The sequence below is a fragment of the Colius striatus genome, chromosome 6 (assembly GCF_028858725.1).
Source record: "Colius striatus isolate bColStr4 chromosome 6, bColStr4.1.hap1, whole genome shotgun sequence".
NCBI lineage: Eukaryota > Metazoa > Chordata > Aves > Coliiformes > Coliidae > Colius > Colius striatus.
Window position 1 is genome coordinate 43,448,446 of NC_084764.1, and position 26,716 is coordinate 43,475,161.

A 26,716-nucleotide genomic window follows, 5' to 3' on the forward strand; every position below is an offset into this window, starting at 1 on the left:
CCAAAGCTCTGAGATACAGGATTAGAAATGAGCAAGCCTGTGTACTCACATTCCTGCCTTTGAGATGGTTTCAGATTGTATTTTCACCATATTGTGTTGCTTTAGTAAATTGAAGGAATCGGAAGCAAAAAATAGGGAACTGTTGGAAGAGATGGAAGGTTTGAAGAAAAAACTGGAAGAAAAATACAGAACAGATTCAGGTAATTAAAGTTACTGCGTTTTAAGAGAGTTCTGACACCCACCTGTTATGTTGTCTTTCAGCTAAGCCTGTTCTGCTTTGGGTTTTAGGTCTCAAACTTCCAGACTTTCAAGATTCCATTTTTGAATATTTCAACACCTCTCCTCTGGCACGTGATCTGACTTTCAGAGTGAGTGATTCCATTAAATAACTATCCAAAACTTGATAACTGGATTAAGTTTTCATGATGTAAAAGTAAACACTCACTATAGAGCACGTTTGGATCTGGCATATTAACCAAATCAGTGTGACAGAGAACTGGATGCCCAATAGGTGTCAGACTGCTTGGTGTTTCGTAGAGGAGCTGGCACCTTTGGGAAGTATTCCCTCTAGCTTCTTTGTTTAGGTTAGTTTCAAAGGTTTGGCTAAATAATATATATACACAGGGGTTTTTTTTTGGAAAGGCTGGCACACCCTGATAGAACTAAGGGATTACATGTGTTGCAGTTGGAAGATGCTGGTTAATCCCAGGAAGAATATTCACACAGTTCAAGGAGTGTTTCAACAGATATGTAAAACTGTTGGCTCCAGATCTTAGTGGGGTGGTTAGAGTAGAAGGAACTGGGAAGAGAATCAGAGGACCCACAGATGTTGGTATAATAAGTTTATCATGACACACCCTGTGATCCTTAGAAAAACTAATCATCCGAATCACAGCTCCAAGTGGGCGTTTCACTTTAAAAGGTTTGTGCATTCCCTGAGGAAGCAGCTGTTCAATGCACCACTGAATCACATTTCCTTACCTCATGAACTCTTGATCTGTGAAGACTTTCTGGGATATTTCCTTAGATTTTTGCAAAATATACAGGCAGTTTAGAATAAAAACAAGAGCTTCAGCTGGAAAGAATCATCTGTTAGGCTTATGGAGCTGAGTTAAAGGGGCTCGGGTTAATATTCCATCACTCTGGTTAGATTTTACATCTGAAATGTGTACCCTTCCATTTTTATTTCCCTTTCCAAATTGTTTCTGTTGCTAAAAAGAAAGCTTATGGACCTTTGCATACACTTTGTGTATGTGCTGTTCCCCAGTTGCAAAATACCCATACTGGCTTCCTTGCTGAAACAGCAAGATGTGACATGAAGGGAAGAAAAAGAGACATGATACATGCTTCTATCTCAACAATAATTTCTGTCTGATGACGTTAATATTTGTAGAGCTACCAGATATGCTACAGTGAAATGCAGAATATCAAGACCATAACTAATCCAGATTCCATTCTACAGCTTTTGCAATAAATACATAGTTGCTATGGAAATGCAGGTGGCATTTTCTGATGAAGGACATTTAAATTGTTGATACTGCACTTAATGAGTTCCATTAACTGGGGTTTTTTTCACGTGTACTTATAAAGACAGTCAGTGTCATCTGCTGTGGGTTAATTTAGTGTGAATAAATATCATTTGGCCATAGAAAACATTTTATTTAGCTAGCCTACTAATATTCTACCTGAAGTTTTCCTGTGGGTGATAAGTGATCATTTTTATCCCTCATATCCCTTACAACAAAGGATTCTGTTTCTTCTTCGTCTACATCTTCTCTGCTAGCCTTTTGGGAAGAAGTAAGTTTTTGCTGGTAGTTTTGTCTCCTTATCTTGTTGTGAACTAGATATTTTGCTTCCATAACCTCTCTGTAACTCAATCCACTAAATAGACATAGTTTAGTTTTCTTTTAATACCTCTTTTAGGGGCTTACAGTGTTATATTTTGAATATATGGCTAAAGCTGAATCACATGTAGCATTTTTAAACAGTTCATATTACACAATATACAATTTGATCTTTAAATGGCCCAATCAGTTCGTAACACCAACAAAAATAACAGTATCTCAACATATTTAGTGAGCTAACTGAACTCGAGCCACCTTCCTGTCTAAACTGGCTGGGAAGTGAGTGATTCATCACTTGTTGCCTTTAGTGCTAATTACATCATGGATGTGAAGTCTAATGTGGTGTTTGTTAATCATGATCCCTGTGGTGTCCTCAGAGTACAGTAGTACAGTCCCCTACCTCCACACCCAGCTTCTTTAGCTCTGGAGTTGTAGCATACTTCCCCCTTGTGCTAGCAATTAGTAGTTGCTAATTGAAGAGTGAAATGAATAGCAGGCTTGTAATGGATGTTAGATTGTAACGGGATGTAAGACAACGTGATTAAGTAGACAGGATTCGTTTAAGGACAGAGGCCAAGCGTTTTTAAACCACTTTTGAAAAGATTGTGTGGTACTACTTTAAGAATCACTGGTTGGTGTGTGCTAGAAAAATCCTAGTGTAGTAAACTGCCATGAGAAATAAGCTGTTTCATGGATGATTGCCAAGCTTCTCAAACATCGTTCCGTACCTGTGTGCAGGAGATGAGACTCAGCTGTGCTCGGAGCATTTACGCTGCCTAGGGTGAAGGTTTGCATTTCAGTACTTCCAGCTTTCCAGCTTTTCCATCAGGTGGCAGGGTTTGTTTTGAGGAAAGATGGGGGGTTTTTTTCAGAGTGGAAGGTTGGTAGGTGTATGTGTTCTGCATATAGGAGTTGGCTTTGGGTTTTGTTTCCATTGTGTTGACGTGAGAGCATCTCGACAGCCCTGTGACACCTCATCTAACATCTCTGCCATCGCTTTTGCAGACCAGCTCCATTAGTGAGCAGGAAACACAGGGTCCCAAGTCAGAAGTTTCACCATCTACTTCAGTTGTGACTGCAGAGCAACAACAAGAAGTAAGCAAGCTGTTCTTTTACCCTGAAGAGTAATTCACTAGCCTGTCTCTCTCATTCATGATACGTATTGTGGCATTCATGACAAAGCAGCAAGGCTGAGTGTTGCTCGTTGGCAGTGTGTCACTGTTAATTGCAGCTGCTTTGAGGACAGTTGCAAAATGAAACCTTTTTGCTGGCTCTGTGTGTGTTGATGTACTTCATTTTCATACGTTGTCTGTATTGCTGCTTGTCTGTTAGTGTGCAGGCTTTCCTGTGAGCGCTTTAGGACACAACCCGTTTCTGTTCAATCACAATGGCGATGTTTATGACCATTTACAGCTTTGATAATTTCCCAAAAGGAACAAAACAAAAGCAATCAGACAACCATAAGCTTCGCCACCCCGATCTTGAAACCAATTCTTGAAGCTTCATTTTGCTCAATGACAGTTTTTTGTGATTCAGGAACCAATTCGGCTTCAGAGGATGCCTGCTGCTCCTTCCCCCACCATTCAATCCATTTCTCTAGCTGTACCAAAGGTAGGGGGACTGTGCTAACCTTTTTCTAAAGAACAAAGGAAAAAGAAATATCATTGATAAATTAGCCCTCCTTGTTTGTTCTTGTCCTGTTTGGGTTTGTCACCTGTATGTTTTTAAAGTCTGTGTTTTTTAATCAAACATTTCCAAATGCAAGTGATTGGGTTTTGATTTGTCAGAAGGGATGACAAAAAGAGTAGTTGGTTGCAGGTCTGGGTTTGAGTGTCTTATGCAGTTGGAAATGAAACTGTTAACTGTTGTCTTGCAACACCTATTACAAGCTGCACATAAAAGAAGCCTGGGTTTCATAATGTACAGCCTGATCCATGGGAGGGTGCTGAGGGAAAATGCTTGCATTACACAAATACAGAAAGTGACAAGTGATTTTTGTTTATCCTGAATGTGTCTTTCAGCCTAAAGCTCACCAGCTCAATATCAAGTCATTCACAAGCCCTACTCAGTGTAGTCATTGCACCTCTCTTATGGTGGGACTAGTTCGACAAGGTTATGCCTGTGACGGTGAGTCAGTTACAGTTTTTGTATTTGCAGCAAGTCCCTGAAAAAAGTCAACCTAAAACAGTGATGGGCAACCATTTCTTTGGGGAGGGAATGAAAGAGAGGGGTGGCTGCCACTGAGTGGTTCTCCTTTTGTTTGCATCATTCGGACTCGTCAAAGAATCAATCTAAGCCCTCCTGGTTCCCTTTCATATTACTGACTCTGCTGTTGTGGTGTGAACTGGGGGAGGCTTGGAAGGCAGGATTGGGTTCTGTTTCTGCAGTGAAGAACACAATGGGAATGCTCTATTAACATGAATCTGAGTCTTGGCTATTTTGTGCTGTCCTGATCATAAACCTCATGTGTTAGGAGGACCATTTGCTGTGGTTTTTTGCCTGTAGCCTGTCTTACTGCCCATTAATTTTACTTAAAATACTTCCTCTGATGCTTGTGTTGCTGTTGAATCCCTTGTTTGAGTGTATAAAGGTATTTTTGTTTGAAAATACTTACCTATATCCTGATTAGACACACAAATTCAGTAACTATCCACACAGTTGTTGAAGACACTGCAGTATAAATAATCTTACTATGTCTCTGTGCCCAGCTTAGTTCTTGGTGGTAACACCTTCTCCACTGACACCTTCAGCATCACATTCAGATTGCCTCATCTGCCCTTCAGGCCTTTTTGTTTTTCCTGGTGGCAGTTCTTCCCCAGGAGCAACTATCACTCTGCCAGCACTTGCCCTGGGGCTGCCTTTTGTCTCCTGTTGCTGACAGTTCTGAACTCTTGTTTTTCGCCTCTTCTTGCAAGCTGGAAACAGGTTTTTTTCCCTCAGTGTAGCTATCACTTCACTCTTTCTTTTCTTGTGTTATTTTAATTAAGCCCTGCATCATTAGTTTTCCAGTTTGCCTCTCCTGCTCCAGGTCTTGATAGCTACAGACAAAAATAGAACCACGTTGAGATAAGAGCAGAGATGACTCCAGTAGAGCAAAACTTTACCATGTTCCACTCCCAATTTTCCCAATTTCTCCTGCTTTTAAATGCTGGAGACTATAATAGAATAGAGCTGCACTTTCAGAGGCCTGTGGTCCTGTGGATTTTCCCTGTTCTGCAATGTGCCTTGATATGCAGAGTCCCAAATAATTGTGCTGCCTCCTGAAAGAGATGAATCCGCTGTCTGGTCTTGGAGAACACCAACAGTTCCTTGCATGTGTGACTTTTTGGTAACCCCTGTCCTCCTGGGAGCAGACTGTTGCTCAGAGAACAACCCAGGCTGTTCCCTTGGGTGTTGGGAGGAGGACGTTTGGAGCACAGTGTGTGGCTCTGGCAGAAAAAGACTGTTTTCAAGTGTTCTGTGAATCCTTTGACCCTTCCTGATTACAGAACTCCATGTGTGTAGGGTATCTATCAGATGCCAGCTTCTTAGAATATACTTAGAAGGAAGCACAGGACAGATCCCAGAGCTGACACTCTTCAACTGCCTCCCCAAACCTACTGCTGGAAGCAGAGTAGCTGGGACAAAGAAGGCCAAATCTCTGTGGAAAGATCTGGCTCATAAACTGTAATGGGAATTCATTCTGCAGCTCTTGTAGTCTGTCTCATGTGAAGTGGCAGATACTCTGAGTTTCTCCTGTGTAGTGCTTCTGTGTGAAGTGCTCTGCAGACAAGAGACCTAGAGATCTCTGTCCTTTACTGGTGCAGCACAAAGTGGTGTGAATGGTAAGGAAGGATACAATGATTAGTGTAGATGGTTTCTCCTTATTCAAACTCTGACATAGATAGATAGATAGATAGATATAAAGCCCCTTTCACCACACAGTGTCTCAGTCCTTGTCCCCTGGTTTCCACTTCATTATACTATCAAGACTATGTTTAATAGTTTAGACCTCTCTAAATGTTTTGGTCGGTTTAGTTTTGCTCTGTCACTGCAGTATTCTTGCATACTTGGATCTAATTGAACACCTATAGTATTTATCTTGTCTCCTGTCACTGCCCTGTAATTTTTATTCCTCCTTTATTAGTACTTTTTCTCTTCTGTGACTTAAACACCACTGAGGCCAACCAGCTGCTTTTCCTTTTGAAATATGCTTCCATGAGTTGCCTTGCAACGTGGGCTAAGCTCCTGCCCTTTGTGGAAGTAATAGTCTCAAAAGATAAACCAGAAACACTTTGGAGAGTCTCATACAGTGTCTAGGTGTGTTCACTCCTTTAGCACCGTGGGCTATTGAGATGTTTGACTGCCAGTTTCGGTGTGAACTGAGTTAGTCTGGTGAGGGTGGGCTGCGTTACTCTCCTGTTGAGATTGACTCATACACGCATTTCACTGTGAATTTTCTCTTTTGTACTTAGTGTGTTCATTTGCATGCCATGTTTCCTGCAAGGATAGTGCACCTCAGGTCTGCCCCATACCCCCTGAGCAAGCCAAAAGGCCTCTTGGAGTAGATGTGCAAAGAGGAATAGGAACCGCCTATAAAGGTTACGTCAAGGTAATAGTCTTTTGTTCTTGGACAGAAGAATACTACTGAACTTCACTTACAGCTGTGCAACTTGGAACCTCTAAGTGTGTTTAAACAGATCTAAATTGCACTAAAGGCTTAAGGCTTTGTACAACATCAGTGTAACTTACTTAACCTCCATTGCTTTAGATGTGGGAGAAACAGCTTGTCTTACTACAAGAGCTAAAGGTTAGTAGATGAGTAGCTACAACATTTGTAAGCAACAAGGGGGGGAAAAACCCCAAAGCATGCTTTAAAGAAGTATTTCTGTCACTGTTGGTGTGAGCATAATATCCAAGGTAAAATGTCCTACCATTTTGGCTTTTGTGGAATGTACAAGCCTCGCTGTTTGCCCTGATACTACCTAATGTATTTATTAAACTGCCACAAGGAGTGGTTGAACTGAAGGGATGAAAAATGATTGCTTGATTACTTGACATTTCTCACTCCATTCTGAAGGGCAAGTAGAACGTGTTCTAACTCCATCGATCTAAGTAGAAGCTTTTCCAAATGTCTCTGCTTTCTGTGTCTACTACATGTGCTTACATTTAATAAGCAATCAGTTGTTTGTACACAGGTCCCAAAGCCTACAGGAGTTAAGAAAGGGTGGCAGAGGGCTTATGCAGTTGTCTGTGACTGCAAACTGTTTTTATATGATGTGCCTGAAGGAAAATCCACCCAGCCTGGAGTTGTTGCAAGTCAAGTCTTGGATCTCAGGTTTGTATTATTGTGACAGAGTAGAAATCCTCTGTATTTTGGTTTTTTTGCCTAACATGAATGCTTATTTATAGTACATGAGAAATTGTGAGATGATGAGAGGTCTGAGAAGGCCTGTGTGTTCTTTATCTAGAGTGTAGCTAAGTTGAAGCTGAATGAGGTGGCTAATCACTAATATTTACAGTATTTAGGGTGTTTCTTCCTAGAATTCTGTAACATAGAATCATAGAGTGGTAGAGTTGGAAGGGACCTTTAGAGATCATCCAGTCCAACCCCTACATGGGGGCTGCACCATGCACACATGGAAAACAACAGACTTTGGGAGATTGGCTTTTCCCTTGCACTCTGAGCCACAGGTCATCTCATAGTCAGCAATTTCAGAAAGATGAGGAGAAAAAAAGGAAGTAATCTTCAGAATAGCACCAACTGCTTTCCAGTGCAAGTGGCTCTGACCCTGCCTTCTCAACAGCAGTTATGTTTTCATGGGGAACTGTTTGAAGCACTGAACGCTGCCTACAAAAGATCTGAGACTTACATTAATTGGAGTAACCAAGTGGTTTTATTTCAGTTTATGGAAACAGCAAGAAAGTACAATGCTTTTTGATGTCAGAGCACTTTCTAGCTCTGTTGAATATAAAGCTTGCATTCACAAGCACCTGTTTTTCCGAGTCAGTCAGTACCGTGGGGTTGCACCATTACTGCTGTTCTGTTTTCACATGTGTTCTCTGAGAACCATCAGTGTCAGCTCTCTCTGACATGCTGGCAGTGGGAACAGAAGGTGGAAATACTGCAAATAACAGCATTGGCATGAGTACATAGCTTGAAGCAGCTCAGCCAGGCATTATACCAACTGTCCCATCCTTTCTCTGCTTTTTGTAGCTGCCTCTTTGAGTCTGTCTTCCGAGGACTCTTAGGTGTGTTAATAGATGTTAACCACCAGAGCTATGAATACTAGGATGGGCAAGTTTGGGGTGTTAGTGTCATCTTTAAGCTAAAATTGACAATTGTGGTGATCAACTTGGTCAAATTCCATTTAGAAAGGCTTGTGGAGACAAGCCCTCTGGGGTGGAGCGCTCTGAAATGCAGAACCTGTTTCGACGTCCGTTTATTTTACTGTGATAGAGAATAAAAGCTAGCTGTTTTGACTCCCACAAACCATAACTACATTGCCAAGAGCTTTTTATGTGATTTTTCTTTTTTTCCAAAGGCCCCTCTCTTGCTACACATTGAGGTATGAATTATTCATTTCTAATGTGTCTGCTGGGCTGGAAGAGCAATATTTTTGCTGCTAATTGTAGAGTAGGTGTGGTCGTTGAACCAAAACTACACAAAGCCACCCCACTTAACTTCAGGTGGACTGAGTTGCTGTCCTGGTTTTGGCTGGGATAGAGTGATTCCTTCCTGGTAGCTGCTTAAAACAGGGCTTAAACCACGACAGTCATATGGTCTGAATGCTGTAGAAACATAACTAAAGCTTGTGAGTCGTTTGGGTCAAGGATGGGTAGAGCATAACAAAGCAGCGATGGCGGTTGTGACCTCTATGTGGTGGTAGGAGATTGCAGCCTGTTGAAATGATTGTGATATCAGTTAGATTCTGCTGAATAATGTCATTGTGTCCACGTGTGTGATTGTCTTGCTCTTTTCCTTACTAGAGATGAAGATTTTTGCGTGAGCTCTGTCCTAGCATCGGATGTAATACACGCAACTCGCAAAGACATCCCTTGTATATTCAGGGTAAGGCTTCCAATTTACTCTTGAAGGAAATACCAGTTAAATACCAGTGCTTTGTTTTCATAGTGAACTCCATTACTTGTGGTTAATGTTTATTAAGTTGTGCAGAAGTATAAGAATCTCCAAGGGATGCTGAAATGTGTAGAACAGCTGTCTGATCCTGTGAGATACTCCTCTTACAACTCAATTTTAAAGAGCAAACTTCTTTTGCTGCTTCTTTTGCATATGAAGTTTGTCTCTTTTTGTCTTCTTGGTTATAATTCACTATATCTTTGTTTCCTCTTCCACTGCTGGATTTGGTTTTGACCTTACTGGATTCTGGTTTTCCTTTCTTAGCTTTGAAAGACTCGTGCTTTAGGAACTGATGCTGTAACAGAGTAGGATGAAGCTAGGCTGTGCTCCCTGATTCTAGCTTTGTGTGAAAAAAGAGATTGGAAATTACAGATTCTTTACTTTCATATTTAAGCATAGTAGAAAAACATTAAAAATAGGAGAAAATAATGAGCTTAGTTATAGTTATAATACCTCTTTGCCATATGTTCTGTCTGAATGCTGTGTTTAGTTTTGAACAACAGATACTTCCTTCCTGGGTTTTGCGTGCATTGCATTTACTCTGGAGTTTTAAAAGATAAAGAGGAGTACTTCAGTAGCTAAAATCTATAATGCCTTGCATCTGAGTACAGAAACTCACCATTTTCAGCATCTCTGATCCTCAGTCATTTAGAATCAAATCAGTGGAACATGGAAGCCAAAGAGCTGGCAGTCACATGCAGCCCCAACCTTTTGGGCCTTTAGGGTTTCCCTTAAGAAATGTCTTGGCTACTTGATTGCTTCTGTGGCTTTGCTTTTCCGCTCTTTTGTAGGAATATTCTCTGCAATAGATGTTCTTCCTTGAGTTTATTACTACTTTTGCCTTCATTTTCCTCCTGCTTCTAAACACATGGGGTTTTTTTTATTCCTATCTGCCTGCTCTCTTCTCAATTGAGCAAATGTGGAGTACTATGAGAAAGGACTCCTGAGGAGAGAACATGAGCTATGTAGAATAGTGATGATTCATTTAAGGCATCCATACAATTTAGCCTGCCTGACTTGCTGCTCTGATTTCTGCCTTTGAAGATGCACCTAAAAAACCCCACCACTTCTGTCAAATATTCCCATGTAAGGATACTTGTGTGGGTAGGCACCATCAAATGCCTCCACTGTTTTAGCAGATTATCCCTTACTAAAGCCATCTGGTGAATGAACTGGAAGCCTGGTGTGTGAGTATGTCCATTCACATACCCTGTTGACAGGGACTAGAGAGATGCTGCTGAAGTCCACGTCTGTTCTCAGTTTGATGTCCTCCTTCAAAAGAAAGCATTTCTAATACTGGAAACCAGTAATATCAGATGTAAGAGAGTCCTTGTTCTCAATTCCACTTAATCCCAGATTTCCATGTTGCTGATGGAATGCCTTAGCTTGACTTCCACACAATAAAGCTGTTACTTTGCATCATCTGTGCACAAACATTGTCCTTCTCTCATAATGTGTTATTTCATGGTAACACCCAGTGATACCAGTGGCCTACCAAAGTCAGATTCTCATTTCTTCTTGGACCTTTCACTAGCAGAATGCTGCCAAACACTAAAATATTGCCACCCCTGACAGGCCCATGAGATCAAGAAGAGGAATAACTTGCCTGAGACTCCAAGATCTCTCCTTGGAAACCAGCTTTTAAAGCTGGATGTAAGGCCATCCTGGCATCCAGACACTGCAGTTTTAAGTGCTGCCATCTATACATTTTTAGTCATAGTATAATAGTGTCTGTAGTAGGGTCCTTCCCCAGCTTAGCAATCTAAGAAGCCTTGAGTTTCATAGCAGGTACTGCATTTTGGTGTGATGAATAGTGGTAGGTATGTTATGCCCAGCTTCTGCTGGATTCTCCTGCATGTAAGATGTCACCTTCAAAACACTGAGAAGTAATACATGGTGGTACTTCAAAGGAAAAAAAACAGAGCTGAAGTCTAGTTTGCTTTTGTTTTGTTTTCACATTTGGAAATGTTATCCATTATGCCTCCATCCATCTTTAAAATATTAATGATTAGTTACACTTTAGCCATGAACAAAGCTTGATGCAGAGTAATAGGAACTATTATCCATTGCAGGCTACCCAGTTGTTTTCCTACTGCTCTTCACTTTAATCTTACTTCTGGAGTTCTGCCTTTGACATCCTGTTGTCCCATATTTCCTTTCAGATGTATTTTATCTTTAAGATGAATGTTGCATTTAATTCACCCTTTCAAGAAGTGTGTGTTGCATAACCACATCATCCATCTCTACGGTGGTTCTCTTATCAAGGCACATAGGCTGAAGGTGTGCTGTTCTGTGTATGAATAGCTGCAGCCTTCAGTTCTTTTGTGCTTTTTGCTGCCTTTTTTTTTTCTGTTTAACTACTGTTACTCTAAAAATCTGTTGTGAGGGCTGATACAGGCTGATGGCCTGTTTGTCTGTGACTGATGGTCCCCACGATCCCACAAACCCTTCCATCTCTACATACACTAACACTAAGCATTAGCAAGTGCATACTTTGGGTAATAGTGCTCCTGGGTAGTTGTTCTGTTCAGAACACATTCTGCATCGAGATCTGTTGGTTGATTTACCTGAAAATTAAGTGAAGCCCTAGTGATTTTCTTTTTAACATGGGGAAGTGAGAGAATGCAGTAGCCAAAACGGTCTCAGAACATTGCTTTCCTCCAGAGCTTTTAAAGCAGGTATGATGTGCTCTTCTCCCTGGCCAAATATTCTGAAAACTGAAGTAGCAAAATGAAAATCTAGAACTGATCATAGCAATGCCATTGGGTTTAAATGCATCTGACTCAGAAAGCACTTGTGTCATTTTCAAGAAGTTATTAAAAGCTGGTGGTGGCAGGAGGGATCCGGACAAGTCACGCTACTGAAATCCCAGTTCGAAGCAGGAAGGAGCCTTTTACTACCACTTATTGCTTACTGCAGGAAAGGAGTGTTGAGCTCCCTGCCCATATTTTCAGATTCAGAATGATTAAGCAAGACTGAGCATTTTTAAACAAAACCACTGTGGCTTGTGAGGTTTGTTTTGAAAGCCCTGCGGCCGCTGTGTTGCACACCCCTCAGGTACATCAGCACATCCTTATGAAAAGCTGTGGTTTACTTCCACAGTTCTGTGAAGCCCAAAATACTGACCAAAAGGACTTTTTATTACTCTTACTAATCTCATTTTCTCTGTCTGTCAAAAGGTGACAGCTTCTCTCTTAGGTTTGCCTTCAAAGTCCTGTTCTCTACTGATCCTGACGGAAAACGAGAATGAGAAGAGGAAGTGGGTTGGAATCCTGGAAGGGTTGCAGTCTATCCTGCACAAAAACAGACTGAAAAACCAGGTGGTGCATATTCCACAAGAAGCCTATGACAGTACACTGCCTCTTATTAAAGCAAGTTTAGCTGCTGCTATTGTAGGTATGTTTGCTTTAACTGCTGTAAGTGTGAGAGGGTCGTTGGAGCTTTTAAATGGGCTTCTGTAATGACAGCACTGACACCTTGAAATATTCCTCAGCTGAATTCCTTCATAGGAACTTAATAAGGGGGGGGAATGCTAATCTTGCATAGATACCCACATTTCTTCATCCACATGGAGTAAATAGTACTAGCATGGTTTTGACAGACTCCATGAACTTAAGCACAATTGATTTGCTGTTGAAAAATCTGTTTGCCCAGAATTTTTCTAGCTGTTCAAAGCAAACAGTCTGCTGTAAAGATTAAGTGTAGATGAATTAATAGCCTTCTTTTTCTCTTGTCCCTTCCTGCTCTAGATCGAGATAGAATAGCAATTGGTTCAGAAGAAGGACTGTATGTGATAGAGGTGACCCGTGATGGTAAGTTAGGCCTTAATGCATGCAGTAATTATGTACAGAATAATGAGCTCCATAACTTTTAGTGCTGTTATAATACAGGTTATGCAACAGCCCTTCATGTATAGTCAGGATTAAGCACTCGTTTAATTGATGAGAAGGAAAAGGGAATGTGAGATATAAGCACTAATTTAGTCATTATCATTACATTCAGTTGGCTGGCTGAAATTAAAGGGATGAGTTACTGGTCATATTCTGACACATTCTCACCTTAACTGTCTTCCCACAGCAGGCAGCAAAATGCTTCAGCATACAGAGAGAGCAGAGCAGCAGTTGATGCAGTGAATTATCAGGCACTTACTAAACAGAACTTGAATTGAGTGAGGAAAAACTTGACATGGAGACAGTCTTGTTCCAGCCTGCTCGTCAAGAGGACCTAAAGGTCCATGAACTGGAAGTTAGACAGCCAGGGCAAGCAACACAAGAATTCATAGCCTTTCCATTGCAGCCACTGTGTATCACCTGTTCCTTCCAGAAATCTGACAACATTCTGATCCCGTTACGTTTGTATTTCCCTGACCTCGTGCTTCCTCCTGAACCTGCATTTTCCTTCCTGTGTTTAATGTACCCTGCCCTCTGCTTTAGGAAAAATGAGATCAGTTTAAGCCTGTTCTGTCTGAAGACTTACTGTGTCCATTGCAGAAACTAACCCCAGGTACCACAGCAAAGTGTGTGCTGCATAATCCCTGGGCAGCAGAGGCATTTCCCTCTGTCTCTGGATTATTAAGCATTACAGCCAGGGAGTAAGGGAAGCGTTTTTCCTTTTAACCTGATATATTGGGCACAACCACAAATAACAGTGGGAGATGTGCCTTGGTACTGAGGCCAAAAGGATTGCTAGCTCATGGGCATGGGGATCCTTTGGGGTCAGTCCATACAAAATCCCATTGTTAAACATGGAAAAGCAAAGAGCAACTCTGGGTAGTCTTGCAGTCTGATTAAAAGAGAAGATATTCTTATTTTGAGCTAACAAATGAACCAAAAATGTAACAAACTAGCAGAGAGGAACTGAATTTGTAGAAGTAACACATTTCTAAGAAGCAACACAGATTTAAAATACAATAATTGCTATTTATCCTTTTCCACGTTACTGTAGGAAACAGTTAGTTGTTTCTTCCTCTCTTGACTTCCAAAGCACCAGACCCACTGTGTCAAATGCATTCTTATATCTCCTGAGACACTCTGAATTCAGACAGCACTCTAAATCCATACTTTTTGTGCTGTAAGAGCTAACAGCCTTGATTCTGTGATAGGATTGTTTCTAACAAAATCCTTTCTTCACCTGTGTTTACAACCTCTGAGCTTAGACGGTTCTGGTGTCTTTAACTGTCTGGGAGTTGAGGATGTTGATGTCAGTGACACAGCTTTGTAAAACTAAAAGGTGGGGTTTTTCCCACTTAATACCCATTTGACTGTTTTTACTCACTGTCAGTCCCAGTTTTGAAAAGACATTTCTTTAAATTCAGCCTTTGTGGAAGAATTTGCATTTGCTTTTCCAGCACAGTTTAGTTCTCAGCTATGTGAAAGTTGGGTTGCAGTCGTGCTAAAACTTGTGTCTCAGTGTAGAGTTAAGCAGTGGATGCAGGTTTTAAAGACTTGGCTTGACATTCAAAATCAAATGAAGTCAGGGATGTGGTTTGGGGGGCTGTGGTTTGGGATGTTATTGCTGCTTCTTGCTTGGAATAAGCCATTGCCCAGTTCCAGGAGAAACTGCTTTATACATGGAGGCAGCAGATCTTTGAAATTCTTTTTAGCAGTAATAAATGCCATTCCTTTGAGTAAACTTCCAGTGGTCACCAGTTCTGTAAGTACTTAGATATAAGCATAACTTTACATGCAGATAATTCCAGAGATTCCAGTGCAGCTTCTTGCATAAGAGGAAAATTGTACTTCCAATTTGAAGTCATTTGACAAAGGAAGGAGCTTCTGCCTCACTGTGTCATACGTAAATGTGAAAATGAATGATCAGTTTTGGTTCTAAGTTAAAAGATGTTTTGCAAGAGCTTCCTGTGGCCAGTTCCTGTGTGTTAATAGCATAAATTGTAATCTCTTTTTCATTTATGACAGTTGCAATTTTCAGTGTTAATTAACTGCCAGCTCCCGATACCAAAGGTCTTTGGTCAGAATATCACTTCGTTCTTGACAAATAAACCAAATTGTAAGCTGGAGTTGAAAGTGGTTGAATCTTTTATCTGTGGCAGAGCTCCAACAGCTTGTTATTTCCTAGAACGTTTCTGCAGACACATCATGTCTTTGTGCAAGTAGGGGGGGATGCCACAGGAGTGCTTGGCTTTGTCATCTAAACAAAAATTCCCATTCACAAGTCTTGCAAATGCCTTCAGCTGACAGAAAAATGAAAGTGCCATTTTACTGCAATTGGCTTATGCACATGGTGTTTCCTAATTTGGAATTGCTTAGTCCCTTCTGCTTGAACCCTTGTTACTTTCTTGGAAGTGGCTGTGTACCTATGATCCCGAAAGCAGAACATGTTGTACCCAGCACCCTTAGCTGCCTTGAACCCAGGTTTAAAAACCACTTCAGTGAACCCCTCCCAGCTTCCTTAGGTAGCCTAAGTAGTCCTTGCTGTGAGGCTTTTCCTGGTGCCTGCCCTAAACCTCTCTTCCTACAGCTTAAGCCCCTTCCTTCTTACCCTTTCCCCATCACACACAGCATTTTTTGCCTTTCCACGTAGATGTTTTAACTGTGTACCCCTTTTGTATTTGGCCAAGACATTTGCCAACAGTACAGCATTTTGTATCCTCAGTTACCAGCATACTTTCTATTTCTCCTTGCTGTGTACTGCTAATTTGCTCTCCCTCCATACTTTACTGAAGATGCTGATGTTTTCCTCAAGGTGGGACCTGTTTTAGAAGATGCAGTGTGTAGGCAGTGCAGATATTGTTACATTAACATTTTCCTCCATCCATCCCAGATGTTAAGCAGCCTCTTCATGCAAAGTGCTGCTGAGCCTTTGCATCAATAAAGTTGCAGGAACACTTTATTTCATTGTCAGTTCTGAGGATTGGCAACAGAGCATCGAATGTGTGTAATAAGAGCTCTTTCTTGTTTTCAACAAGCATGTCATGGCCCAGTGTTTCCAGGCCTGATGCTTTGCTTGTTTAACTAAGGGCAACTCTTGTTTCCTTTGCAGTGATAGTCCGAGCTGCTGACTGCAAGAAGGTGTACCAGATAGAGCTTGCTCCCAAAGAGAAGATCATCATCCTCATCTGTGGTCGGAACCATCACGTTCACCTTTTCCCCTGGGCCTCTCTGGATGGGTCAGAAGGCAACTTTGACATTAAGCTTGCAGAAACTAAAGGCTGCCAATTGATCACAACTGGAACACTGAAGAAGAGTTCTGTGACTTGCTTGTTTGTGGCTGTCAAACGCCAGGTTTTTTGCTACGAGATCCACAGAACTAAACCTTTCCACAAGAAATTCAGTGAAATTCAGGCTCCGGGAACTGTCCAGTGGATGACAGTGTTCAAGGACAAGCTCTGTGTTGGCTACCAGTCTGGGTTCTCTCTGTTGACCATCCAGGGAGATGGACAATCTATAAACCTGGTAAATCCTAATGACCCCTCGCTTATCTTCCTCTCACAGCAGTCTTTTGATGCCCTTTGTGCTGTGGAGCTCAGTAATGAGGAATACCTGCTTTGCTTCAGCCATATGGGAGTATACGTCGATTCGCAAGGTCGAAGGTCACGCATGCAGGAACTAATGTGGCCTGCAACTCCTGTTGCCTGTAGTATGTATATGTTTTTCTGTTGCCATATCCCTGTTGCTGCTTTACTTGTCTAAAACCAAACCAGCATTGTATTCTATTTTGCTTTAGTTTGTCTTTCGATACCTGCAGTTGACGCTGTGACGAGGTAACGCCGCACGGTTCTTCCTGGTGGTACTTTTGGGCATGAAGGCCTCCCAGGCTGAGGTCCTGGATGCTGCAGGAAGAAAAGAAGCTCTGTCTTGTTACAGGACACAGAAGAACAAATAGCTTTTCCAGAGAGTAGTCCTGGATGCAGGACAGGTGAAATTCTGCAGACGTTTGTACTGCCCTAGAGAGTGTAAACGTCTGGTTGTCTGTAGAATGCCTTCTGTGTCCTGTACCCACAAGTACAAGGGAAAGTTGTGTCTGTGACTCTAAAGGTTCATAAAGATAACAAAATAAGAGGCAAAAATTATGCTTTTGGCAGAACTGTCAGCGATTTTTCTCCCTTGGGTTTTGTTTCTAGGGGGAGAGCGTTCAAAACCAACACAGGCACGTGGAGGGTGATTTTTCAACGGGCCTGTTTGTGTCAGGAGCGCTGGTTTATCAGCTGGTTAGGGCAGAAACACAGGCAAATCATTCTTCAGTATTTAGTAGTCAGAGGCAGTCCATGATAAAACTGTGATTTCTGTTGGGAGCTCAAACAGCAATTAAAATGTTTTGAATGACTGAAGGCAAGAAATAGCTTCTTGTTTAAACAGTACAGCGAGCAGTTAGGTGCATGTTGGTTTGATCAGGCCCTAAGAGCAGTCTGTTCAGTTTGAATTGTCTTGAAATCGTTTCCTTGCTTTATCTGGGCCTAGTTCTGTACAAAAGTCTGAAGCAAAGGCCCATGGAAACGATGCAGTTGCACATTTGCTTTAAAACACCGTTAGCCAAAGCTCGTGTTTCCTTTCCCTTTGTAAGCTTGACAGGGCTTGCTTGCATTTCAGCAAACTAGACTTGCTAGTTAATGGGTTTGTCTGTTATTATTAGAAGCTGTTCTTCCTGTAAACTGTTTTATAGCATCTCTTGTACGTGCAGCCCTGAGTGGTGTTGGCCTAGGGCTGTTTTGGTAGCAAGAGCAACTTTTTCTGCTGCCAAAGGAAACTGAATTACTTCCCTTTTCATTAGCCTTGTCCTCCCTCCTCGGCCTGGGTTTTGTCACTAGTACAGGTGCCTGTTTTTTAAACTGAGCCATCAGGAGAGAATCAAAGTGGGAAGAGTTCTCAGCCTGCTGCAGTCTCTGCTGTGGTGAAGGACCACATTGTTTTGGGACGTGATGGAGAGTTTGTCTGTAGCACATTTGGCCCCCTCGTAGTAGGGGCTGCCAAGGTCTGTGCTGGCACAGCTCTGAGATCTGGGGTGGCCTGTCCAGGTGTCAGTTAAACCTCCTTACTGCACTGGTTCTGTGCTGAGTCAGTGTGGGCCTTAAGGGCCCCTTACCACGTGCACCAGTACAGTGTGGGGCAAAGACTTGGGGCCAGCAGCTCTCAAAGCCAGAGCCCGGGCAGCCCAGTGCAGACACTGGCATGTCTCTGGCCACCAGATCTGACAGTCAGCTCAGTCAGCTCAGTCAGATCTGACTGAGCCCATCAGCTCTGGCTGGTAAGTTCTGGCCTTGGCTACAAGCTGGCCACGCAGAAGCCGTTGGTGTTTCTGTCTGCTGCTCCCAGCTCTCCCTTGATTCGGACACCCGAGCCAACCATGACTCCGTGCACTACTTGACCAGCATTCACTTCTGGGATAGGTGTTTGGTAGCTGTCCAAGGCTTTCTGTGAATGAATTCCAAATAATAGCACCACATCCTTACTTCAGTTCTTCTAAGAAGACTCTGTGATGTGTTTAGTGTCCTACTGGGTTGTTTTCCTTTTGTTTATTGAAGCAGCTCTTTCTTGTATTAAATCCCATCAATTTCCAGCAACTGTGGTTTTTTACACCAGGACACATGAGCAGAAACGTGTGGTTATGAAGCTCTAGAGAGCTCTGCTTTCCGTTTGACCTGAAATAAACTTGTCTGCTGACGCCTGTTAACCTTTTAAAAACAGTTCAAAAGACAGAATGGGTTGTGGGCTTTAAGCATTGTGCCATTTTTTTCTCTTAACCTGATGAAAGCAACCCATACATGAATATCTAAAGCAGGGTAATTGTTAGGGAAAGAGGAAGGAAATTGAGAACAGATCAGCAGCGTGGCTCCATGACCCACCTCACAGATGGTGGCCCTGCAGCAGATGTGTAGTGTAGTTTGCTGCTTCCAAAATGAAGTAAATCTGCATCTGTAGGCAAGCTAACTGCTCAGTTCCTACCATGTGACACGGGATGCATCTGGAAGCTTCAGATGCCGTTTAGCTGTTTGGTGAAGCCGTGATTTGAAGGTTAAAAATCCTCAAAGGGTGGAATTTCAACCTTTCCAGTTGTCATCAGCAAATCTGTCACCACCAGAAATACCTGTTGGAAAAGGGGGAAGCTGGGAAAAACGGGTTTATCTCAGCCATAGCAGTCAGAACTATTGAAGTTTGCTCCAATGTTGTGTCAGTTCTGGACCTGCTGAAGCCACATCAGAGTTGTCTGTCCGTTTGTTTTTGATTGTGCAGGTTGCAACCCTTCCTACGTGACGGTCTACAGCGAGTATGGTGTTGATGTGTTTGATGTTAACACTATGGAATGGGTCCAGACCATTGGCCTGCGAAGGGTAGGTGGTTGTAGTATGGGACTGGGCTCCAGATGAGGTGTTTCTGCACGATGTGTGCCAGGCTTCAGTCAATTCTCTGCCTCCTTCCTCCAAACAGATCAGACCATTAAACACGGATGGCACGCTGAATCTCCTCAGCTGCGAGCCACCAAGGCTAATATACTTCAAAAACAGGTTTGCAGGTGAGCACTGAACAAGGGGAGAAGCGGGGCCATGGTACAGAGCCAACTGGGTAATTGCAAGCAGTTTTACCTTTGCAAGAGATGACACTTGGCTGCATCTGAGTCAACATGTCGAGGGTGGTTCTGCTCCCCCTCTGCTCTGCCCTGATGAGGCCTCATCTGGAGTCCTGTGTCCAGTTCTGGGCTCCCCAGCTCCAGAGGGACAGGGAACTGCTGGAGAGAGGCCAGTGCAGGGACACCAAGGTGATCAGGGGGGCTGGAGCATCTTTCATATGAGGAAAGGCTGCGGGACCTGGGGCTGTTTGGTCTGGAGGAGACTGAGGGGGGATCTCATTAACAGTTACAAATATTTAAATGGTGGGTGTCAGGAGGTTGGGGCAGCACTTTTCTCTGTTGTATCCAGTGACAGGACAAGGGGTGATGGGATGAAGCTGGAACACAAAAAGTTCCATTTAAACATAAGGAGAAACAGTTTGAGTGTTTCAGTGAGGGAGCCCTGGCACAGGCTGCCCAGGGAGGGTGTGGAGGCTCCTGCTCTGGAGGTCTTTAAAACCCACCTGGACACATTCCTGTGTGACCTGATCTAGGTGGGATCTGCTTCTGCAGGGGGTTGGGCTGGATGATCTCTAAAGGCCCCTTCCAACCCCCACCACTCTGTGATGGTCTATGAACCTGCACCCATGTTGACACGTTCTGTGATTCAATGGATGCTCCATTGTGACATTCCAGCAGGAGCTGTCCTCAGCGTACCAGAAACATCTGACAACAGCAAGAAGCAAATGCTTCGGACCAGGAGCAAAAGGAGATTTGTGTTCAAGGTTCCCGAGGAGGAGCGATTGCAGCAAAGGCGGTAAGAGGCTGCCCGTGCTGTGGAGCTCGCTGCGCGCCACGCCGAGCACAGGGCTGGAGTGCTGACCCTGAACATCGCTCTGTCCTTCCAGGGAGATGCTTAGAGACCCTGAGCTAAGGTCAAAGAGCACAGGGCTGGAGTGCTAACCCTAAACATCGCTCTGTTCTTCCAGGGAGATGCTTAGAGACCCTGAGCTAAGGTCAAAGATGATTTCGAACCCAACGAATTTCAACCACGTGGCTCACATGGGACCAGGAGACGGGATGCAGGTTCTCATGGACCTCCCGCTGGTAAAAGACATTTCAAAGGGAGGGAGATCCGTGTGTGTCTTTGTCCTTGCTCACATACACTGGGTGAAGATGAGCTCTGTGAGGTTCAAGTATTGATCTCTGCACCAAATGATTCTTTCAATCGCTTTGAAAGAAAGGAGAACCTTCCCTGACGTGCAATGCTTCTAAATCCCGTGCAAGGAAACACTGTTCCTGACTTGTAAGACACTGAAAGAAAGGCCTGTCACTGCCAGGAGCTTGGCTGTAGCTTTGTAAATAATCAGTCTCTCCTCCTTCCTTTTCCTTCTTAAAACACCAGGATGAATTCCCTTCCCCCTCCCCCTGCTCTGATACCATCTCCAACAGGCTTTGAGCATGTCTCTCACACGAGCTCTCTCTCTGCTGAGATCTTTTCTCCAGAGTGACCATTCCTCACTGCAAGGCTCCCCTCTGCTTTCTTCCTCTTCCTGTCCCTCCTCTGCTTCCCTAGCAAAGGGCAGGAGTAGCTACAAACTGTTAGGAACTGGCATGGTGTGCTTGTGGCACTAGAGCCAAAACGAGGGGGGCAAAGTAATGCTGTGGAGGTAACTGCAGTGCATGTCAGCTGCAGGGCTTTCTCGTGTTACTTCAGTTCTGCATTTAACAAATGAAGTGTTTTGTGAGCTGTTGCAGAGTTAAATCTGGAGAGGGAGGCACAAAGGTACACTCTGATGTTCTGTGCCCTCCAGTGCAGAGCTGCTGCTCAGGTTTTCTGTCCTGCTTCTCAGCTAGCCCAGATGAGGGTAAGGCCTTTGCCCTTTCAGCAGGAGGAGGAAGGAAAAGCAGAGCTGTTGCTACAGTCCCTGCCCCTTGGTAGAGGGTTTGCTGGCTGGCAGGTTCTAGTGGCTGCTCTGGGGCTTAGTTCTCTCTCTGTCTTTCTCAGGGTTTGTGTCTGTTACTGAAAATATGTGGATGTGGTCAAGTAAGTTCAGAGTTTTTCTACCAACACTGGGTTGTAATAGCTTCAAAAGCACAGCAATGCTTTCATGAGTTACAGCTCCTGGTGGCATAGCTTTTGGTGCTGGCTAACGAGGTGTTTCCATTTCAACTGCAGAGCGTCCTCCCTGCTGCACAGGAGGAGAAGCCCTGTCTCTCCACAGCCAACCTCTCACGGCAGCAGCAGCAGAGAAACAAAACCTATATCTCGTGGCCCTCAGCAAGTAAGGCTGGAAGCAAGCTTGTTCTGAGCTGAGGCTTAGGGCTTCAACAAGAGGTGTGAAGGTGGCCTTTTCCCTTGTGTCCCTGCAGGTGGCAGTGACGTGGGAGGAGCCATGCCTTCCCGAAGCATGTCCGATCCCGACCAGGAGTTCGACAAAGAGGTAAAGTAGCTTTTATTAAAAGCAGACTGGTGATATCCTGGTGCCATGGGTTGTTTTCTCCTTCCCATCAATTAAATTTCTGAGGAAACAACTTCCTAAAAGACTTGTGTTCTTTCTGGAGATGCTTTCCTTCCACTAATGTTTTCCCCAGCCTGTAATACGTGATTACAAGTTCCATGTGCCAGCACTAAAGCAAAGCTGTGAAAAGATCTTTAAATGGTGATATTTTGAGAACTGTTATGTCTTGGATTAAGCTTTGTAGACAAGGGAAATTTGACTAATTGATGAAATGTCCTCAAAGCCTCCTAAAAATGTTCCCTGGGCTATCAGCATAGAATAGCAAAGTAAGACTAGTTAAGTCATTTTCTGTGCTGCCTTAAGGAAGACCTTTTGTCATGTAACTTGAGAAGGAATCTTGTTGTAAAATATGCAAAGCTGCTTTTATCAAAAGTAAAAGGATGTGCCAGTAGTCACCCAACTGAAAACATCCTGCTGATCAAACCTGGTGTCCTTGAGTCTAAGGAGAGAATGGTTTCTGTTCTCCTGATTTACCAGGGGTGTACCAACTTCTGAGCTTGAGCAAGTGTTAGGAGTTATTCCTGGGAGGCAGACTCCCAGATCAAGATCTTTGCATCTTTCCAGCACTTTTGGTACCCAGCTACAGACCCAGGTGATGGGCTTTTGAAGAGTGTTTTCCTGAAGCCACACCTTGGCAGGATGCTGTAGCAGAGCCCAGAGCTCTGATGACAGCCCTGCTCTGATTTCCTTTGTCACCTTGTGTAAGCCATTAGAAGTATTTGCAAACAGGGATCTCCAGACACAGGGATTTCTGAAAGGGTGGTGTTGTTTTTCAAAGGTGCTGACAGTGGACTGTGTCATTTGCTTTTGTCTGCAGCATCTGTCCCAAACCCCATTCCATTGTGTGCTCTGATGCTCAGTGCTTTCTACAGGCTGTTTGTAGGCACAGAGTGTGGTGGATTCTGAGGATCTGACAGCCTCTTGTCTTTCAGTGTATCTTACTGTGACTTCTTCAGTTTAAAAGAACAGGGGTTTGAGCATTGAAAAAGGAGACTCTCATAACACCTTTTGGCTTGATGCTGTTTTCCCCCACAGCTTTTGGCTCTGTCAGAGCATGAGCTGAGCAATGGTGTCCCGTTCTGAGCCCCTCAGTTGCAGAAGGACAGGGAGCTGCTGGACAGAGTTCAGTGCAGGGACATAAGGTGATGAAGGGAGTGGAGCATCTCCCTTCTGATGAAAGGCTGAGGGAGCTGGGGCTCTGCAGCTTGGAGGAGACTGAGGGGTGACCTCATTCATGTTTACAAACCCATCAAGGGTGGGTGTGAGGAGGCTGGAGCCAGGCTGTGCTCAGTGATGGCCAATGACAGGACAAGGGGCAACAGGTATAAGCTGCAACAGAAGAGGTTCCAAAGAAACACAAGGAAGAATTTGTTCCCTGCTGAGGTGAGGGAGCCCTGGCAGGGGCTGCCCAGATGGGCTGTGGAGGCTCCTTCTCTGGAGACATTCCAAACCCAGCTGGATGAGTCCCTGTGTGCCCTGCTCTAGGTGGTGCTGCTCTGGCAGGGGGGTTGCACTGGATGAGCTTTCCAGGTCCCTTCCAACCCTTGAGCTTCTGTGACTGTTTGAGCCACACAGAGCCTTGTGATTGCCATTCTTGAAGGACCTTTCAGTCTGCTGTAAATATATAATCTCTTTTGTGAAAGCAGCTTGCTGCAGTAGTAGCAGCTTTCCCTGTGCAGTGTTTCCTTAGCTGTGAATGTGTGCAGTGCTCAGAGTTGTCACTCACCAAGACAGTGGGAAACTTGTCAGCTGTCCTGTTGAAGTGAGAGGGGCCTGTGAAGGCAAACATCCAACAGCCAATCTAACGCTGGGGAAATAGCTGTGGGTAGGCTGTCAGTGTTAGACATTGACACAGGGTGTCTCCAGTAAGTGAGTTCTGTTTCCAGATCTCCAGCCCAATACTTGGCAGCCTTCACTCTTTTGTCAAGCACTTCATGTGCTTGATGCTGTTGCTGTTCTGTAAACAGTTTGTGTGCTTCTTTCCTTCCCTCTCACCAAACTCAAGGTGATTTGACCCTAATTGTTTACACGGGCACATCAATCTACTCTTGGGCTATAAAAAGTGTTTCCAAAATGCAGCCTGGTAAATCCAGAAGAGCAGTGGGACAGACACATGCATTCACAGGATCTCAAGGGCTGGAAGGGAGCTGGAAAGCTCATCCAGTGCAACCCCCCTGCCAGAGCAGCACCACCTAGAGCAGGGCACACAGGAACTCATCCAGCTGGGTTGGAATGTCTCCAGAGAAGGAGACTCCACAGCCCATCTGGGCAGCCCCTGCCAGTGCTCCCTCACCTCAACAGGGAACAAATTCTTCCTTGTGTTTCTTTGGAACCTCTTCTGTTTGAGCTTTCCCCGTTGCTCCTTGTCCTGTCATTGGCCATCCCTGAGCACAGCCTGGCTCCAGCCTCCTCACACCCACCCTTGATGGATTTAACATGAATATATGTAACATGAATGAGGTCACCCCTCAGTCTCCTCCAAGCTGAAGTTCCATCAGGAGAGCTCTGTAGTGCCTGAAGAAGGAGGATGGTGCCATTCCCATGTAGGTGTAACAGCCATAACTGCTGTTATGTCCAAAGGTCACCTTCAGGGCTGGGCCATGGCCTGTTGACCATGATGGAAGGATCTGCATGAGTGATTAGCTAGGAGATGGATGTAATACAGCCTGCTTCCTAGCTCTTGCTCACCTTGCTTCATGAGTGCCTGTGAAAGCCTCTCGGGGTAAAGAAGCGATTTTAAGCAAGCAGAACATAACTTATTTTACCTGTTTCTCTCCAACAGCCCGACTCAGACTCCACAAAACACTCTACTCCATCCAACAGCTCCAATCCAAGTGGTCCCCCAAGTCCCAACTCCCCTCACAGGAATCAGCTTACCCTAGATGGACTGGACCAGTCAAGCTGTGACGCGTAACACCACCCGCTGCCCCCGGGAGAGGCCAGGCCGGGGCGAAGCCGTCTCAGATGCCAGTGCCAAGGCTGATGCTGAATCACTAGTGTTGTACAAGAGTCATTCTATATCCAGAGTGTAGATACAAAGTGTTGACATTAAGAGAACTCCTTCCCTAGGTAGCGCCGGAGCTGCGGGCGATTCCCTTCTGCACAGCTGTGGCACGGTTTTGTTGCATAGGAGCATTTAAGGCCACCAGTAAATAGTCTTATTCTTATGCTGAAGAAAGAAATAGAGAGAGAGAGAGAGATACTGATAATGTTGCTACTCTATCAGGAGTATTATTTTTCTATAGAATGATGTAATGTCTGGTTAGCAGGAAATCCTTTTAGACACCGTTGGGGCCTCTAAGTAGGAAATGCGAGCAGGGCTTAGTTACATCCTCAGAGGAATACACTTCCCCCCCCTTTTTCCCATAACTCTTAAATCTTAAGGAGAATGCTAGGAAGCTGGAGGTGTTCCCAACATCAATAGCATCACCAGGAAGTCGAGTAAGAGTGGGTTGTAGTGTTTGTGGCCTTTGGATCCATGTAGCCGTCACATATACAGCTGCATAAACCGTCTTTCTTACCTTCCTACCAACTTTTTAGTCTTGTACATAGGGCTACTGCCAGGTGTCCCTTTGCTTTTTAGTCCTCATCCATCAGTCATTAGGGCTTTTCAGATATATTGGGAATGACTGCTCTTGAAGGAAACAGCTGCCCTCCTCGTTGCTGCCTGTGTCCTCCTGAGGAGCTGCTTCTCCTGGGGTTCCGGCCGACAAGGGCTGGTGCCAGGCTGGAGCATCACTCCCTTGCATCACTTACCAAAGTGGAAAGTGAAGGGTGTGTGACTGAAGGGGGGGGTGCTGCTTTTCTCATGAGTCAATTGTATCCTCACCTGCATGAAGCCCCCCCCATGATTAGTAACCAAGTGTGGATCATGTAGAAAGATGCACAACACACTCCCGTGTATTTCGCTCTGGCAAACCCCCCGCCCCGTGCAGTGGTGATGTTCTGCCTGTATATTTAACCTCATGCTTCCATGTATGATATACACTTAGTGACCCAACAGCTTGTGACCACCTCTCATTAAAAGCTTGTAATTCATTCAGTGGCTGGCATATCCAGTTTGTCATTGTCACGACGAGTGTGCCTTCGGTGCCAATTCCATGACAGTTGGATGTCACTCATTTAAGGTTTGGTTTAAATGGGCTGATGATACACCAATGGCTAATGTTCCTTTCTGAAACACTGTATAGGATGTGCACTTACCTTTTAGTTTAAACTGAGTGTTCTAGTCAGCATTTAATCCTGTTACATTAAGTGTTGGACAGTACTTGCTCTTTTCTCTCAGATTCTTGATCAAGGGGCTCAGTTGGAGCTGGACACTACTGCTTGGGGAGGGCAGGGGAGGGGGGGCTGGTTTTTACTTTTTTTAATGTAAGTCGAAGTCTTTGTAATTATTGAATTGTGAGAACATTTTTGAACAATTTACCTGTCAATAAAGCAGAAGAGGGAGGTTTTAAAAGTTCACAGTCGTCTGTCTTGGCGTGTGGAAGCAGCTTCAGGCTCACAGCAAGTGCCCTTGGAGAGAGGTTCTGTGCCAGTGCCCTTTGAGAGAGGGTCTGTGCAGCTCTGGCCCTGAATACAGCAGCAAGGGGGGTGTCTGTGTGTGTGTCTTTCTATGTGTGTGTGTGAGTGTGTGTCTTTGTATGTGTGTCTGTGTCTCTGTGTGTGTGTGTGTGAGGAGTGTGTGTGTGGAGGGGGGTGTCTGTGTGTGTGTCTGTGTCTATGTGTGT

At 44.1% G+C, this 26,716-nt stretch overlaps 1 protein-coding gene across 5 annotated transcripts in view; it reads left to right on the forward strand.

Moving 5' to 3' along the window:
- The window catches only part of CDC42BPB (CDC42 binding protein kinase beta), a 100,514-nt gene extending 74,069 nt beyond the window's left edge, over window positions 1-26,445 (forward strand). The window contains exons 20-37 of one of the 5 annotated variants that reach the window (XM_061998704.1): window positions 106-200; window positions 289-368; window positions 2,850-2,939; window positions 3,381-3,455; window positions 3,866-3,971; window positions 6,299-6,435; window positions 7,022-7,161; window positions 8,814-8,895; window positions 12,144-12,360; window positions 12,714-12,776; window positions 15,964-16,560; window positions 19,152-19,249; window positions 19,347-19,431; window positions 20,161-20,281; window positions 20,454-20,571; window positions 21,644-21,749; window positions 21,838-21,908; window positions 24,769-26,445. In XM_061998704.1, the coding sequence (XP_061854688.1) occupies window positions 106-200; window positions 289-368; window positions 2,850-2,939; window positions 3,381-3,455; window positions 3,866-3,971; window positions 6,299-6,435; window positions 7,022-7,161; window positions 8,814-8,895; window positions 12,144-12,360; window positions 12,714-12,776; window positions 15,964-16,560; window positions 19,152-19,249; window positions 19,347-19,431; window positions 20,161-20,281; window positions 20,454-20,571; window positions 21,644-21,749; window positions 21,838-21,908; window positions 24,769-24,900 (2,413 nt within the window). In that variant the 3' untranslated portion in view covers window positions 24,901-26,445. Of the gene's footprint in view, window positions 1-105; window positions 201-288; window positions 369-2,849; window positions 2,940-3,380; window positions 3,456-3,865; window positions 3,972-6,298; window positions 6,436-7,021; window positions 7,162-8,813; window positions 8,896-12,143; window positions 12,361-12,713; window positions 12,777-15,963; window positions 16,561-19,151; window positions 19,250-19,346; window positions 19,432-20,160; window positions 20,282-20,453; window positions 20,572-21,643; window positions 21,750-21,837; window positions 21,909-24,768 lie in introns of those variants that run through there. The other 4 variants (XM_061998705.1, XM_061998706.1, XM_061998707.1 and 1 more) reach the window with 4 other exon arrangements.
- The last annotated feature ends 271 nt before the right edge of the window (window positions 26,446-26,716 follow it).